General features: G+C 46.6%; 2 protein-coding genes across 6 annotated transcripts; both read left to right on the plus strand.

The window, feature by feature from the left end:
* The first annotated feature begins 128 nt into the window (after positions 1-128).
* Positions 129-6618, plus strand: LOC122822711 (protein phosphatase 1 regulatory subunit 3C-B-like). The gene is made up of 3 exons (XM_044101556.1): positions 129-464; positions 4179-4524; positions 4786-6618. Exons 2-3 carry the CDS (start codon positions 4206-4208, stop codon positions 5370-5372), a joined length of 906 nt encoding a protein of 301 aa, XP_043957491.1. The 5' UTR covers positions 129-464; positions 4179-4205; the 3' UTR covers positions 5373-6618.
* A 1133-nt stretch (positions 6619-7751) lies between these two features.
* On the plus strand, positions 7752-17792 carry si:ch1073-416j23.1 (rac GTPase-activating protein 1). 5 transcript variants are annotated; one of them, XM_044101551.1, is made up of 17 exons: positions 7752-7841; positions 10591-10681; positions 10750-10952; positions 11026-11165; positions 11341-11416; positions 11492-11545; positions 11672-11770; positions 14244-14397; positions 14861-14979; positions 15242-15406; positions 15743-15838; positions 15998-16196; positions 16272-16374; positions 16450-16582; positions 16671-16761; positions 16862-16973; positions 17352-17792. In XM_044101551.1, exons 2-17 carry the CDS (start codon positions 10594-10596, stop codon positions 17395-17397), a joined length of 1878 nt encoding a protein of 625 aa, XP_043957486.1. In that variant the 5' UTR covers positions 7752-7841; positions 10591-10593; the 3' UTR covers positions 17398-17792. The 5 variants fall into 5 exon arrangements, with proteins under 5 accessions (XP_043957486.1, XP_043957489.1, XP_043957488.1 ...); XM_044101554.1 differs by having other exon boundaries at positions 11344-11416; XM_044101553.1 differs by lacking the exon at positions 7752-7841 and adding an exon at positions 7859-8236.
* The last annotated feature ends 152 nt before the right edge of the window (positions 17793-17944 follow it).

Genomic DNA, 17944 nt, shown 5'->3' on the forward strand with positions numbered 1-17944 from the left:
GATTTTTTAATGACTGATTTTGTTAAACCTACCTCCTACTGACGTCATAGCGACCTTTGAACCTTTCTGGTCTTTAGTCGGAACCGTCCTCTTCCAGCACCTAACGGTCTCATCCCGGATTATCCTGCCCTCTAGCCCCGCCTTCGTCGGTTGTTTTTGCTCCGGTGGCGGTGAGAAGGACGTGACCCGCTCAAGTCTCCTCACCGGCGCTTCCTATTGGAGGAACAAGGAAGATGCCGACGTCTCTGAGCTCTGATTGGTCACTCTGTTCTCCGTGCGCGGCTGACGGGGGCGTGCCGTGGCGCGTGCACAGCAGAAAGATGGCTGAAAGGAGAGAGAAACAGTAAATAAAGTCTAAAACCTGTCAGAAGATCGAGGAACCGAGAGCAGAACCGAACCTGGACCTGCAGCGACCAGAAGCTGCCGGAAACTACCGAACTGAACTTCTCCATGAAACGCAGCAGGTGAGGCAGAAATGTATCTGCGCAACATCACACACACACACACACACACACACACACATGCACGCACACACACACACACACACACACAGAAGTTCATCATCCGGAACCGAACCATCGGGTTGGAGAGGTCAAAACCAGTCCAGAGGTTCTGGTTTTCTGGTTGTTCCGGAACCAGAACCTCAGCTGGACCAGAGAGAACAGGGGACATCTACTGGTTCCGACTCGGACCGGGTCTTCGATCAAACTTTATTTATAGAGAAGTTTTCAGACATGATGATCAATAATTATTCTGACAATGTAAGAGAAGATTTAAAGATGAAAATCGATGATGGATGGTTTTGGAATTTCCAGTTCATCAGATCTATAATCAATACTGTTCATTGATCAGCCAGGTGATAACACCTGGAGGTGATTGATCCAAACACGAATCAATAATCGATAATCAGGTTATTTTTGGTGTGTGCTCTCTAAGCTCACTGGAGGCATGCAGTTGGGTCGGGGAGGCTTTGGTTCTGACCCGACTCCAGTGCTCAGCTCCACACCTCAGCCGTTTGGTCCACCAGAACCATCAAAACCACCAGAACTATTCAGAGTCCAACTGGGTCACAGAACCCTAGATTAGTTTCTAGACCAGTTATCATTCTCATTCCTTCCCAGTTTAAAGAATTTGTCCAGGGTTTTCTCCAGAACATTCGGTTTGGAATAATGTTGGTTCTGACCCGGTGAAACATCCAGAACAGTCTGGGTTTGGAGGACTTCCTGATTTCTGTCCAATCACAGCCCAGAGAGCAGAGAGACTTACCCACTCTCATTCACTCCCAGTTGATTTGGTTCTGGGTGGTTCTGGAGAAACTGGACCCAAAGGTTCTGTGGGCTAGAAGCTCCAGAAAAAGTTCTGTTTCATTCTTATTGGACCTTATTGAACCGGTACCTGCATCCTTATCCTGACTGTCATTTCCTGTTCAACCAGCCAATCACTGCACAGATGAGTCAGCTGTGCACTTCCTGGTTTTGGAGCAGTCTCTGTCCGCTTGGTGTTCACACTAGAACCACATCAGAGGTTATTTCCACCAAACCCAGACTGAGGTTGGTAGGAGAACCAGAGTTCGCTGTTTGATCCACATCAGAGTTGGATTAGCGTTCACATCAAACCGCTTTCCAGGCAACTGGAGTTCGACAAAAACAGGACTGGTGTGAACAGTGGCGGAGCTAGACTTTTAAAGTTGGGGGGGCTAAGGGGGGGGCAGGGCTATCTCGAGGGGTTCCATATTATTATGCAAATTGGATTAAAGTGTCATAAAGACAAAATTTTTTGTTGTGCTATTATATTTCTAGATAGTATTGTGTGTCAGGGCTCTTTGAATCACTATCATTAATTTCAGAGAGCTGGTTGATCAGTTTGTCTGCTGAGCTCAATTAAAGGAAATCTACTCAAGAAGGATGTTCCACATTATTAATCAGGCCACAGGTTTCAAGCAATATGGGAAAGAGAAACAATCTCTGCTGATGAAAATCATCAGATAGTGTAGTGCCAAATGACAAGGTATGAAAACATGAGATATTTAATGAAAACTGAAGCGTTATGGTTCTGTGAAGAGATTTGTGGCTGATTCAGAACAAAGATGGTTTCTACAGATGAAGGCAGAATGAGGAAAGTTTCTGTTGGACACATTGATGGGATCAAGAATCAGCTGTTAAAATGTCCTTAAAAAGCAGCAAACAGTTATTAGAAGCTGCTGGAGCCTCAAGGTGGAGGATCCTCCAGAGGAGCATCAACCGACTATTGGGCCCCTAACCAGAACTCACAGGCAGAACCGGTCCCAGTGGGCCCAGTGATCCCAGTGGGCCCAGCCAGACAGGAAGATTCATTTTCTAACAGACTTGTTCACTGATGACTGCTGGGCAACCCTGGATGGTCCAGATGGACACAGTAATGGATCGGTGGTGGACGACCACCATGACCCAACACGTCAGCAAGGAGGAGGTGGAGTCATGCTGTGGGCCGACATCATGGGGGGAGGGAGAGAGAGAGAGGGAGAGAGAGGAAGCTGGTCGGCCCCTTCAGAGTCCATGAAGGTGTGAAAATGACCTCAGCAAAGTATCTGGACTTTCTGACTGATCACTTTCTGTCTTGGTTCAGAAAGAGTCGAACCTTCAGCAGTAAAATCATCTTCATCATGACGATGAATCATCTGATGCTGAAGGAAAACCACTGAGTCATCGGCTGCTGTGGTCAGAAACTCATGGTGAGGTCACCATCCTCCTCTGACCTCTGACCCCAACCCTACTGAGAACCTCTGGACTTTCCTCCAGCAGAAGATCTGAATCCAGTTCAGATCAACCAGCAGCTCTGGAAGGTTTTCTGACATCTTAGCCTTCTAATGCTTTATCAAATTAATGGTTAAAAGATGCAATTTTGCTAGAATTTAGATCTGTAGCCCAACCCGAAATCTGGTCTGGGTCGGACCAGAATTATTTGTCTGATGGAGGCTCGGGCTTCTAATGCATTTAATGAGTTTGCAGCACACGGAGAAAACCTAAAGAGAACGTGTGATGAAGTTGTGTTGATCTGTTGTGGTTTAAATAGAGGAGTAGCAGCTGACTGTTGAGGAAGGAAAGAAATGAAAGTGCAGGACAGATGTCTGTTAGACAGAAACAAGCGCAGCGCGCTGGACAATAAATACTCCATTTTACGCTCCAATTGGTCACACATCAGATGACTAACGACAAAAGTACAATATATAGTTACTCTGCTTACGCTAATGGTGGTCTAACAACGAGACCAGTCAAATCTTGACTTAAGTAATATTCTCTCCCCACCCTCAGAGTTTCTATCCAGACTGTGATGACGCACAGCTGACCACTTGGTGTGCAGACAGTTTCAACGTTACGCACAGAGAACATGGCGGACCTCACCATCGATCAATAGAGCAATTTCTGTCAGAGTATCATCTCTCATCTGGACCTTTAATGGACCAGAGGTTCTGGAGGGTCCAGCAGCTGATCAGCTTCAGCGGGATTTTTCTCCCGAGTGAGATCAGACTCAGGGAACGATCCGAGCTCTGCCGTCTAATCATCACTTCATTTGGTGAAATGTTACCTGATTTCAAAAATGCAGAATGGAAATAAAATGATATCTTTCTTTGACGGACAACGAAAAAACTCTAACACAAACTCTGCTCCAAACTATGAACAACGTCGCCCCCTTCTCTTCTTCAGTTTTTTTTTTTTTTTATCTTTTTTGGAGGATTAGTAAAGAATTTACTGGTGTTTTACTATCATCAACTGGTATGAAGTGTGGTTTAGCCTTTGAGTTGCACCACAGCCAGAACAAGAGAAAGTATTATTAGTATAATGGAGGCTGGCATCGCGCCTGATATAAATCTATCTATATCATCACATGGACTTCTATAAAGTTTTATACATTTTCTTTTCACATATTTATTATTGTTTTTCTTCGTTGGATATTAGGTTGGCTTGCAATGATTCCAACTAATGTATAGGAATGACCTGGTGCTGTTACATGTCAATCATCTGGGGGGGTGCAATCAGAAATCAGGGGGTCCAGTGCCCCTCTGGCTCCGCCCCTGGGTGTGAATGCAGGTCCTGGTGTGGTAAGTCAGAGTAGCAGGGACCAGGCAGTGGAGAGTAGTAGTAGAACACGACATGGCTGGTCCTCCATGTTGTCTAACAGGTTGTCGTTCTGTCCTCAAGACTCCATTTCCCATCAAACCTGTGGACATGGCCATCAGGATCTGCCTCGCAAGCTCTCCTCCTCTTCGCTCCTTCTTCAGTAACCATGACTGTCAGTACGCGCCAGCAGCTGCAGGGCCGAGCTTCCGCCCGCTGCGACCGTGCCTATCTTCAGGATGCTGCGACTCCGTCTCCATGGAGACACCCACCTCTGCACCAAGGAAGAGCCCAAGGAAGAGCGTGGCGTTCGCGGACTCCCAGGGTCTGGCGCTCAGCACCGTCTACGTCTTTACCGAAGACGACCCGTTGGCTGAGCTGCAGTTCCACCTGACAGAGCTGGAGGGCGTACTGGACCTGGAGGTCAAAGGTAAACAGCAGTCAACCAGTGACGCGTCTCTGCAGATGTTCTGCAATCTCTTCATCAGTTAGGGTCTGAGAACCATTTGATCCCAGACCAATTTAAATACCAGGAAAAACAAAAGGAACTACCTAGAACCGGCCCAGTTTCCAGGAGGTTCCAATTGGTTCCAACTTGTTCCAGTTGGTTCCGGTTGAACAATTTGAACCTGACCTGGATTAGAACCTGTTCTAATTCCCACTTTGATCTCTGGTTTTGCTCTGCTTCTAGACTCAGCAGAATCAGGTTCTGGCCTGGTTCTGGACTTCACGCCACCAGCTGCAGACTATCTGGACCTGAGGAACCGGCTCAAAGCCCAACAGGTGTGTCTAGAGACCTGTTTGGTGCAAGACCACCTTCTCTCCGGTACCGTCCAGGTCCGGAACATCTGCTTTGAGAAGTCCGTCTCAGTTCGGATCACGTTCGATTCCTGGAGCTCGTTTCAGGATGTCCGGTGCCGGTACCTGAACAACGTCTACGGCTGCCCTGACATCGACACCTTCACCTTCTCTGTCCCCCTCCCTCCAGACCTGGTTCCGTCCAGCCGAGTAGAGTTCTGCATCTGGTACCAGACAAAAGACCAGGTCCACTGGGACAACAACCTGGGAACCAACTACCGGCTGGCAATGGCGGACCCGACTGGCCATCCGGACCGGGCCTCTGGCAGGAGCCCAGGGCGGGATGTTCCGAGGCACTGCGGCAGACAGAAGACGGACAAGATGGACTTTGACCCGTTTGGAAGTCCTAGAACTTCGTCGGGGATCTTCCCTGAGTGGCAGAGCTGGGGCCGGGTGGAGACCGTTGCCCCCTACTGGTGAGCAGGGTTGCTTTTAATCTGACTGATTTTTATCAGGCAGAGATTCTCCAGAACTGTCCGGAACCAGTCGGATCTCAACCCATCCCTGAACCAGCTCCAGGGGAGCGTGTGCTGTCCTCCCAGAGTCACAACTGAACCAGAACTGCTGAAGGAACCTGATCCAAAGACGCACCAGAACCAAACCGGATCCAAATATCTCCAAACCAGAATCTCAGGAAGAGTCCGGGTCCAGGATCATCGTTGAATTCTCTGAGCAACAATGGGGAGAGGTTCCTTGGAAAACTGGACCTTCTGAAATGTGCAAGAAGAACCTTCAGCAGAACCTCAGTCAGGTTCAAAGGTCCAGAAGTGATTTCCAGAGCTTAGAACTCCTCAAACCTGAAACGGACCTCAGATCCTCAGAACTTCATGGCGGTTCTGAACCAAGACCCAAAGATCCATCCAGCTTTGTTCTCGTCTTCTGGACCTTCTGAGACCCAACTGGTCTTTATGGGCTCAGGGTTCTTTGACAGCGTCTTTATTTTTTCACCATCATGACCAGAACCGGTCCCACAGATGCCAACCCGCTTCAGAACTGGCTTCTGCAGTTTTATCAAACGCTTTGGACCCTTGATGGCGTTCAGTACCAGGAGTCCGTCCCCAATGTTGAGTTTTAGCCGGTCCTCAAAACATTCTGGTATTGGTTCCTGTTTCCATGGTGACATGCAGGTCTATTTTTTCCTTGGAGAAACTTTATGTTTGGACCGAGGTTCTGAACCATCTGGACTTCTGTGTCAGAACCAGAACATCAGGTGGTCCTGGTGTTGATCCACAGAAAGTTTGAACTTTAATGTTTCTGTAGAAGCTTTGTTTTCCTCCATTGCTTGTTGTCATGGTAACTGCTGTAACTCACCTTCCTGAAGCCTTTAATTGCTGAACTGCTGCAGTGCCCTTACCTGTGTGTGTGTGTGTGTGTGTGAGAGTGAGACAGGAAGTATGAAGGGAAGTGTGTGTAGAGCAGGGGTCATCACCACCGTTTACCTGACCCAGGTGTGTGACGGGTTTAGGTGGCCCTTGAGGTCTGGACTTGGGGACCCATCTATGTTCCCATGGACCCTGAAGGCCTCATGCTGCATTCAGATGTCACTGTAACAGTATGGTGACATAATGTAGCTTCCTGCTCTAACAGGAAGTGATGTAACTATGACGACTGACTGATCCTTTTGTGTTTGTCCTTTAAAAGTTTAATAAAGTTCACTTTGCTTTTATTTCCTCCAATAAATGTTGATTTAAAAAAAAAATCTAAGAATGAATTGATTGGTTAACCAATCCGGTTTCAGCTCACCAACCCTTCTACAGCCCAGTGAACTAACCAGTTACCTTGGTAACCAGCTACCCAATCACAGGTTCCACCTGTTGGATTTTTGGACTTTGAGCCGAACCAGCCGTCTGCCGGTCAGAACCACCGGAACCAGTCAGGTTCTGTTGGGCTCAACCGTTAGAATAGGGTAGGTTCTGAGAGGAACCACTCCGACCCAGTCTGATTGATCAGAGTTCTGCAGGGTTCTATTATGGGTCAGTACTTCATCCTGGGCCCGACCAGTGACATCAGAGGAAGAAGACCATGAAGAAAGAGGGGCCTGACCCAAGTTCTGGAGGCTTGACCCGGTTCCGGGGTGCCCGAACCAGGCTCTGATCTCCAGAACCAGAATCATTGGGGCCGCAGCAGAACAGCAGCTGATCCAACCAGCAGATTAACGTTTTAATCCTGCAGGGCTCTGACCTTTGACCCCTAATCCTGTCTCTACTTTCAGATCCCAGTTACATAACCCGGCAGAGATGCCGCCCTGCCTTCATCCAGTCCTGACGGTCACATGAACTGGACCGGCTGCTGGTTCTGGTCAGAACCGGCTGAGCTACTGGATCAGAACCAGCAGCCGATCCAGTTCATGTGACCTTCAGGTCCAGCTGCCAGTTCTGCATCTGGAACCGTCCCAGCACCGATCCGGATGTAACTACAGAGAGGTATAGTGGACCAGAACCGGGTCAGGTGATCCAGATTGGATCGATCACAGCTCCTGCAGGCCCAACAGACGCTCTGATTTCGGATTGTAGAAGGAGTCTCAAACGCCTCCTGTGGTTCTGCCAGCCTGCCTGAATAGACCAATCAGAACCAATCGGGTTCTACTGTTTTACTGAGGGGGTTCTAGAAGAACCTGGTGAGGTGTTCAGAACCAACAGATCCGATGATGATGATGATGATGATGATGATGATGATGATGATGATGATGATGAGCCGGTGACCTTTAGATGTCTCTGCTTCAGCACACCTGAGTCACACAATGACGTCAGCTGTTTGAAGTGAGCGGCCAACCCGCCTTAAGATTCGAGCGATGAGGAAAACGTCACACGGTCACGTGACGCGTCGCTTCATATTTGTATTCTCGCGCATGGCCGCTGAACTTCCGGTACGGCCCGGGGCAACGTGCAGGTGAGTTGAGCTCAGGTGAAGCAGCTGATGGGTCAGAACTTGAACCCACGTTCGGAAAGGGACGGGTTAAATTAGAATATTATTTTTAATCAGAACATTTTGATGACTGAAATTGTGGTTAATTGTTTAAAACCTAAAAGTCCAGAAGAATAAAACCCAGTTTCCTGCAAGTGAAGCAGCTTCGGCGGCTTTCTCTTCCGGTTCTGCTTCCGTTGGGTCTGACCTTTACTGAAAAGATTTGAGTCGAAGTTCTGGAGAACCGCCAGCCTGTCTGGTCTCGAACCCTCATGAAGATGAAGTGATGATCTCAAACATGTCGGGAGGTTTTCAGCCTGTGGAACTTCACAGGTTCTGTTCGTGGTTCCGTGGTTCCGGTCCGACAGCGTCAGCCTGAGGTGGGCCTGGTCGCCCTCACCGTGTCAGCAGATTTTCTCCACAGAATTTGTCAGATGAACTTTGGTTTGTTTCTCCCTTTTCATACTGCTGAACTCTACAAATTCCCAACACTGAAAAAAGGAGAATCGTTGCTCCAAGTCAAATAAATGACTTCAACTCTCAGCATTTTATTAAATTAAGTTTATCCAAATTATCACTTTCAACTTAATGAATGCATTTTTAACTTCAGTCACTTAAGTAATTTACTGAACTTGGATGAGCTATTCTTGTTTTTCAGTGGAGGAGCAACAGAGTTTCATCTGAACTTTTGCTCTAGAACTTGGACCAGAACAAACTGCAGACCTCTAACAATCTTCCAGTCAGTGTTGGAACAGAAACGGCCTTAGTGAGGGGTTTTTAATGGTCACTTTGTGATCCTTTTGTTGCTGGGCCTTTGACCTTTGACCTGGTCTACCATGCTGTTGACCACAGAATCCTTTTATTGCTGTTGGGGATACAGGAGCAGCCATGACACTTTGTGTTAATGTGAGCGATGCTTTTCCACTTCAGTGCCTCTCGCCATCATCTCTGTTCTGAGACTTTGATTACTGCGCTGATTGGATCTGCCCCTCAAATGGGTTGATGGTTCCATCAACGTCCAGACGGCACCAAACTTTAAGCATGATAAAACTGAAGGGATTTTGTTCTGCCATATTTCTGTCAGCATCTCTTTCTGTGAATCTTGGCTCTGTTCGGCTGAATTTGAACGTCTGATTTAAACTCAGAGTTGAAATCCTTCAATCGGTCTTGGAGAAGAGTTTCTTCCAGTTGAGGCAGATGGCCTAACCAAAGGGTTTGTGCCTTTGTTGCAAGCAGACTTGGTCACTGTAATGTTTTTTGCTGCAGCTCGGTTTCTAACAGAAAATCGTAGGTAAACTGACATTTCGCCAGTTTTCTCTTCGTGCCACAGAATAGATTTTATTGTTTTGGGGTTTTGTGATGATGAATAAATACTTTCGTCTTCGTCAGGTTCCTGCCATCGACCCGCTGATTTATCTGATCAGCTGCTTCTGGTTTTTAATCGGGATGAAACTCGGAGGAGATCGACCTTCTCCAGCTCCTAAACTTTGGATCAACCTGACCTCTGACCTTAGACAGACATCCTGACTTCCACTGTTAAATCTTTTAAAACTAATCCGGTTTGAGTTCTTGTTAATTACCTTTAAAGTTGTTTTTTTCCCCCCCATTGTTCCAGTTCATTTTGTTCTGATTCGTTTCCAATATTATCATTAGATATCTATATTCATTTATATATCATCATTAGTAACTGCCAGCACTGAAAGAAAGAGAATAATTTATGATTAATATTTATGGAATGATTCAGGCTATTTTGTTAATTCTCTGATTTGTTTAGAAGTCAGCACTTCATTGATCATTCCTTCAATCAATAATCAATCAAGTTTTATTTGTATAGCACATTTCAGCAATGTCATAAAGTCATGCAACAGAATCAACATTTAGTTAAGAGTTAAATTCTTCTAAAGGTTTTCTTGGCTCTAGAAAACTTTTAGAAGTAATAAAGATGAACCCTTTATTATAGTTCACCATAGTGAATTGACAGGATGAGAGAAGGCAAGGGGCAAAGGTCACCAGGCCGGGAATCGAACCTGTGACAGCCGCTTCCAGGACTAAGGAGAAGAAGAAACCCAGAACCTTGCACAACTGCCCTTCCTCCTAACACAGAGGGCAAATTCGGTACTTAAACTCTGCACTTCCACCACTTTTTTTATCTGTATATCTCCATATAGTTAGACTGTGCCTTTTATTGTTACTCAATGTTAGTAACGCCCTGTCTTGTTTCACTGTGGGATAGTGAGAAACGTCGTTTCGATTCCCTTGTATGTCTGGACATGTAAGAGGAATTGACAATAAAGCTGATTGAGAAATTGAGAATAAGGCCTCCATATGTGGCTTGTTCTGAACCCCTGCACCACAACGCCAGTTGTTAAATTTTTAATCAATTTTAATTCCGAGCAACTCCAGCCAGCTGGGTTTTAGTCAGGACTTAAAGGAACTCTGTTTCGGCTGTTTTGAAGTTTTCTGGAAGTTTGTACCAGATCTGTGGTGAATAGAAGTTGAATGCTACTTCTCAGCAGGTTGATCCAGCAGCAGAGCTTTAATCCGTTTAGTGATTTCTAAACTATCAGCAGTTTAAAGTCTGTCAATGAAGGACTGTAGAACCGGGTGATGTAGAATCAGGTGGTGTCTCTATTGTCCTGGTTCTAGTTAGAACTCCAGCAGCAGCGTTCTGAACCGTTGGGTCAGATTCTGGTCCGGTCTGGTCTCACTCTGCTCCCATGCCTTTGTCCTCCAGGTGATGGACGTCCGGCTCCAGATGGAGGAGCTTCTGGCTCTGGTTCTGCAGCGGATCCACATGGAGGAGAGCAGCGTGGCTGTGGAGCGAGGTGAGAACCATTCCTGGTGGTCCTTTTCTGATTGGTCGTCTGGTTCTGATGGTCTCGTGTCCCTGCAGAATGCCTGAGCGTGGTGCAGAACCTGGAGGCGGTGAGGCGGAGCTGGCAGCGGGCGGAGGCAGAGCTGAAGCGCTTCAAGGAGCTGCTGGTGAAGTCGGACGTGGCCAAAGCGGCTCTGGAGATCCAACTGAAACACGCCCGGAACCAGGTGGACGTGGAGATGAGGAAGCGGCACAAGGTGGAGGCCGACTACCAGTACCTGGTGAGGGAAGCTGACGGGTTTCTGATGTCAGTCGCAGCCTGCGGGAGATGCTAACGACTCCAACCGCTTGTAGGAGAGGCAGATGCAGCTCATGTGTGACATCCTGGTCCAAGACGGAAAGTTCAATGTTTCTCTGAATGATGAGCAGAAAAACCTCCTAGCAAAACTCAACCAGCCAGGAGCCAACGCCACGCTGCGCCGCAGCACCAAGAGGTGAGGAGACAGAAACGGGTTCTAGTGGCAGGACAGGAGGTAAAGCTGCAGACCATGCTCCTGGTTTTCCGAGCACAACCGTTTTAGAACCAGACCAGACCAGTCGCGTCCAGAGTGGGTCTCTAGAACCCTCCAACTGGGTCGGCTGTCGTTGACCCGTCTGATCGTCTCCCAGCAGGTTGTCCGTCATCGACGAGTCGTCCTTCCTGTCCCACTCCGACATCAGCTACGACCGCACCGAAGACTATGTGGTAGGAAACAGACACACACATACACACGAACAGGACTGTCCCACTGATCAGAGGACGTTTGTCTTCATGTATCAGGACCTGGACACCACGCTGATCAAACCCCTGAGGTCTCGAGCCCGAGAGCGGAGGGTGAGTCCTGATTGGCTCTGAACCCGAGAAGCTGACGATGATCTTGGTCTTCATAGTGTCTTCCTGTCTTCCATCCTCACCCTGTTGACCCGTCTCTGTCCTTGTTGGTCCGGTGGGTTCGTGAAGCGCTCCTCTGTGGGTCAGCCGGTCGGAGGTCCAGTGGCGAAGCGGAGCAGAATTGGGAATGGGTCTGCAGAGATCCAGGAGAGGAGAACAGTTGAGAAGGTGAGGGAAACCCAAAGATGGTTGGTTTTCTTCTTGAAGACCAGAACCTCAGACTGGAATAGGAGTGCCTGACAGCTGGACCCAACAGAACTGATGAAGGTTGTCCTCCTGTTGAAGATCCAGTTGAACATTGAAACCAGCTGCTGAAGTAGACTAAGGCACATCACAGGAAACTGATGGCTGTTCTGGTTGGGGTTAGTTGTGGCGGTCCCGGTAGATGAGGAGTCGTACCTCATATTGGATCAACCAGAAAACAGAGGATAGATCCAGACTTCCTGCTGGTTGTGGATCCATTATTGTTTGTTCTTGTTAATATGCAGCATTAATCTCAGCTATGAAACACAATCTAAGAAAATGCTTTTGATAACAGAGCATAAGTGTAAATCCTGAGTGGGTTGGGGGTGTCAGGACCCCCAATCTTGGTAAACTCTAGAATTATCCCCCAATAAAAAACTAGTTGAAGAAACATTTGAATTTAAATAAGAACAATCTGAAAAGGCAAAAGAAACGAAGAATGAAATAAATCTGCCATTTATGTCAGAAAAAAAATAAGGATGAATTTTTAGTTCCCCCTTTCTATTATTAGAACAATGGTTCAGTCCACAGAGTGGGAGGAGCAACAGCAGCTGAACGGCACCGGCTGGGAGAGCGCTGGAGTGAAGAGCTTGTTAGCTGCTTGCTAGCTGCTGCTTGCTAGCTGCTTGTTAGCTGCTTGTTAGCTGCTTGTTAGCTGCTGCTTGCTAGCTGCTTGCTAGCTGCTGCTTGCTAGCTGCTTGCTAGCTGCTGCTTGCTAGCTGCTGCTTGCTCTGTATCACAAATAAAGTATCCTCTAGTAAGTAAATACTTAAATCAAAAGACATGTAACACCCCTGTTAGCTGTAGCTAACACCTCTTTATATTGTTAATGTGTTTATTCTGCTAAATAAGAAGAAGCACATTAACAATAAAGATCTGACTGCTGTTATTTTCTTACTTTGGCTGAATCAAGATAAGCTGCCTTATTAACAAAACTGCTACACTACTTTCATAGACTTAAGCTTTTTTGTCAAAGGTAGCAAACATCTCATTCATATTTATCTCTTTAACTTTTAGTTAATTAGAGTTTAAAACGGGAGGAGAGGGTTAGGGTGTCGGAGCCGAGAACAGATAGAAAAACCAGAAAGTTATGCTTTTATTTCTCACCATCTTCAATGTAGAGCCTTTAAAACCACAAAATAAAATCTGAATCTTTTTCCATATAAACCCAGGTGCTTTAAATGTTACATTTCAGTTATAATACTCCCCAGATATTCATTTCTATCTACTTATTGGTTCTCCGTCACCCAGGATATGGCGAATCTAAAAAAGGCTTAAAAATAAGGCAAGTTAAGTTATAATTTAAACAGCCCATAACTTGTATTGGTAGCCATTTCAATAAATCAATGTTTATGAGGAATTTTATTAAGAGCAGTTACTCATTAAAGCCTTTTTATTTAGAGCCTTAAATGTTTGTAAAGGTGTAGCAGAGATTAAATCAATCGGATTTAACAAAACTCGTATAGAAGCAACATTTGAGTTTTAGTTTTATTTTTCTGCAGGTTGTTAATGAGAATAAAACATATTTGATGTGCATTAATAATCATTTTTGGTCCTGCAGCTTGAATGTGGTTTAAAAACTTTCCTGTCCCACTCCGACATCCTCTACGATCGCACGTAAAACCAATGGCACGTAAAACCACATTTTATGTTACATTTGCTTTTAAGAAATATTCCTGTTTATGGTCCCCCAATAATGAGATGAGATTTACAACCTTGTAACAGAGATGGATCTCCTCTTGTTTTATTTTGAACGCTAATAAAAAGTCAAATACAAAATATCTCTGAAAATAAGTTAGAAGTAAAACTCTTGACAAGATCTAATAATTAGTAATAGACTCGTAATTAATGTCGACTCATTTCACCTCCCATCATTTCTCCTCCACTGTGCTATTCCATAAATCCACCCCACAGTCACACAAACACCTCCGTGAACAAAAACGGATCTCTGTCCCATGTGGTCACTAAACATTTGTTGAATGTTTCCAGTAAATACTTTGGTGGGTTGTTGGTTCGATTCCCCCCTCTGCCAGTCACTCACCACCGTCACAGGGTGAGTGATTGAAGGTTGTGTGAAGCCTCATATTTAACCCTTTTTCCTAGAACTGCAGTTGTCAAAATGGTTCTGGTGATGTTCCATACTGGACCTGATGGTTCTGGTTGTTGTGACTCTTAATCTGAACACAAAGCTGCCTGCAGTCATCAGACCAGCCGGGTCTGTAAGACACAATCCTTCATGTTTTATTTTTTGGTCTAAAAATGAACAAAGTTCAAAAAGCTTCTTTTAGGAAAATGTCCCATGATGCTTTGCTGCAGAGGACATGAGGCTGATGTGAAAAAACTAGCAGAACCCAGCAGGGACCTGTTGGTTCTGGCTTCCAACCTGTGTTCTGCTCAGGAAGTGGAAACCATCGTGAAGGCATCCGTGGCGACTCCAGATGCAGGCGGACAGAACCACGTGGTTCTGGGAGTCAAACGGGTTTGTCCCGATGACCCAACTCCATCCGCCTCCCAGGAGGGGGCCGTCTCCGTTCGGGACGCAGGAGGAAGAGGTGAGTGGTTGTTGTTAGAGTTCTGTTGGGTCCTCATACATTTGTGGTTCTTATTTCTTGCAGAATCGAAACACATGGAAAGTTCTGGTCCTCATAGTTGGATCTGTTCAGCTGGCCGCAGTTTAATTGTGGCAGAGTTCTGATCCTGCTTTAGGCAGTCGGCTCAGATTGATCCACTGTTCTGGATCAGAATTGGTGCTGGTTCATCTCCATTAGATCATTTGAACGCAGGTCCACCCTGAAGCCCTTATTTTCTACTGAATTTTGTCAGAACCAATCAGAATCTTACTGCAGGTTTGGTATTGGTCTATTTGGTACCAGTTTAGTGCTGCATTCTGTCTGGATTCCACCTGGATTTCAGTTCCATCAGATCTGCTGTAAGGCAGGGAAATGGACCATGAGGTCCAACTGGTGACAAGAAGGTACTTCTGGTCTCTGATTGGTCTTTCCATCTTCTCCTCAGATCAAACGTCTTTGTGGAGCTCCAGCAATGAGAAATCGGTGGAGCTTAATGCTCCTGTGGAGGACAGAAACGTTCCGGTTCTTCAGAAGTCCTTGAGACACGAGTTTCTGTCTAAAACGGTACATAAGTCTTACTGGACATGATCTGGGACCCTATGTCCAATCCAGGGCTCTCCAACTGCTCAAGAGCTGCTGCCCTCCTGCTTCTAGATGCATTCCTGCACAACACAACAGCATCACATGCTTGAACTATACCTTCAGCATGCCTTGAGTTGATCCACGTGTGTTAGAGTAGGGATGCATTGGGACAGAAGCCTTGTGGACTCTTGACCTTTGAGACCTCTGACCTAAAGTTCCTAAGTAACCAGAAGTGTCCTTCCAGGTGATCCGACCAGAGACCTGCACGCCATGTGGGAAGAGGATTCGCTTTGGGAAAATGGCTGTAAAATGCAGGAACTGTCGGCTTGTTGCTCATCCAGAGTGCAAACAGAATTTCCCAAACAGCTGCTCATCCTCCAGCGCAGTGACGGGAGGTGGACCTCATAAGGTACCTCTGTTGGTTTAGCTCAATGTGACCTGTTGCATTGGATTGCCTGCGACCGACGGGCTGGACTCGCTCTGGTCTGCTGGGTTTGTAGAGCTCACTCACCTCCAGGCTCCTGTGGCACTGAAGACGGGGACAGAAAACAGGCTCTGGGTTTCTCTGCAGGGAGAAGGAGAACCTCCCTGAGCATTGAGAAGAAGTTTGAACAGACTGAATGATGGTCAAACTAAGCTTCGGGGCCACCAGGCCACCATCTGTTCTTCATCTGACAGACATCAGAAAACCAACAGAACCAACTGATGTGTCTGTAGCTCTGATTTAAGTTCTGTTTGGTTTTAGGACTCTCTGGAAGCTTTTGCTCCGTTGACCCATCCCAGAGTTCCTCAGGTCATCGTGGACTGCGTGGCTGAGATTGAGAGGAGGGGTCTTCATGAGGTGAGACCTTTGCTGTTGTTCCTCCTCTGATCTCTGCAGGAATGGTGTACTGTTTAAGTGTACTGTTCTTGGACTTTAGCAGCTCTGATCCACCAGAGAACTATCCACTTGTATCTTTCTACCCCATTGTCTCATGTGTGTCTGACTTGTCCTCCTCAGAGAGGCCTGTATCGGGTTCCTGGGGGAGAGCGTCCAGTGAGAAATCTCAGAGATCGGATCCTTCAGGGGAAGCCTTCTCTGATGCTCAGTAAAGTTCAGGACATCCATGTAGTCTGTGGGGTCCTGAAGGACTTCCTGAGGAGGCTGAGGGAACCCCTAGTCACTTTCAGGCTACACAGGATCTTCATGGAGGCTTCAGGTAGAAGAATCTGTTCTGAATTTGTTTCATAACCGGCTCTAATCATCCACTGACAGTTTTCTGTCTGTGTTTCAGAGCTGGATGAGGACAATGGTTCTGCTGTCCTGTACCGGGCCGTATCTGAGCTGCCGAAGGCCAATAGAGACACCCTGGCTTTCCTCATGATTCATCTCCATAAGTAGAAACCTTCTGCAGACAGAACCCGGAGTTGCTGTCATGTCTTCAGAACCAACTTGTTCTCCTTGAAATTCAGGGTGATGAGGAGTCCGCAGTGCCAGATGGACCAGAACAACTTGGCCAGAGTGTTTGGACCGACCATAGTGGGTCACAGCATCGCTGAGCCGTCTCCAACAACCATCATGAAAGACACTACCATTCAGCCAAAGGTCTGTTTAAAAGATCTACTGGCCTCGGTTCTGAGCTGGTTGTGGTCCGCTTGGTGAATCTGGATCAAATGACTAGTCATGTGCCCAGGTTGTCAACTGCCTGCTGTCCATTCCTGAAAACTACTGGAGACAAGTCCTCACCGTGGGAACGGACCAGAACCCGTCTGCATCCTCCTCCAGTAAGCTCAGCCAAAACGAAGGGCTCAGTGGAACCCAAATACACAAATTCAGAACCTTTTCTCAGGTGGTGCACTGACGTTCTGATCCAATTATTTTCAGGTCGATTGTTCCAGCCGTTGACGTCTCCAGAGCTAAACAGCATCTACAGAATGACCAGTCCAGGTTCTGTCCGAGAAACAATTGGAAACCCGGGAAACAACTTCAGCACCACGTAAGACCAGAGCAGATCGGTCCCCCTGTAGGGTCCGCTTTAGATCCACTGTGTCCCGCCGTCTGTCCTCTGTGTCCCGCCGTCTGTCCGCTGTGTCCCGCCGTCTGTCCTCTGTGCCCCGCCGTCTGTCCGCTGTGTCCCGCCGTCTGTCCGCTGTGTCCCGCCGTCTGTCCTCTGTCCTGCTGTCCCTGTCGCCTGTCCGCTGTGTGTCCTGTCCTGTGTCGCCGTCTGTCCTCTCTCCGTGTCCCTCTGTCCTCTGTTCTCTGTCCTCATGTGTGTCACCATGTTCATTATCATCATACATATTTCTTCATCCACAATAACTTGTTAGTTTTTGCTGATCTCCTCATTGTTTGCTGTTTGTTTGGATGCTTTCAGAGATGGAGTGGAGCCTGGAAGGAAGTTCTTCACTTCACCCTATTGACCAACAATAAGTACTGACCCAACCCTCCTTGCAAAAGGCATCATCATTTCACCATAAAAAATACATTTATTATGAAATATGCCACCAGAAATGGAAAATAAGTGAAGCTTTTCAGCTCTTGACTTGACCATCTCTACAAAACAGAGAATTTCTTTCAGCTGGGCTTAGCTGGACCAAGTGGTCTTTGATTGAGACAAACTGGATGTTTTCCAGGATGTTCTGATCAGTTGTCTTATAAACTTTTCAAACTTATTTCTAAACTAAGAATAAATCTGGAAGTATTTGACTTGAACTTTTAATCTAGATGATGTTTACAGAAAACTAGATTTTCCTGAATGTAAAATTAATAAATATGAAATGAAAAGTGTCAAATAAAGCTTCAGTCTTGCAGAACATTTGCTTGTGAGTTTCATGAGATCCTTCAGATGGACCTGAAAGTGCTTCATGGTTTTCTGGAGATGTTCCCAGATCTGCCATCTCAGCCTGTTTGGAGAGTCCAGCAACAGGAATGCTGGATCGGATCAGTTCTGCAGAACCTGAAGACCTT

Source organism: Gambusia affinis, linkage group LG20 (assembly GCF_019740435.1).
Source record: "Gambusia affinis linkage group LG20, SWU_Gaff_1.0, whole genome shotgun sequence".
Lineage (NCBI taxonomy): Eukaryota > Metazoa > Chordata > Actinopteri > Cyprinodontiformes > Poeciliidae > Gambusia > Gambusia affinis.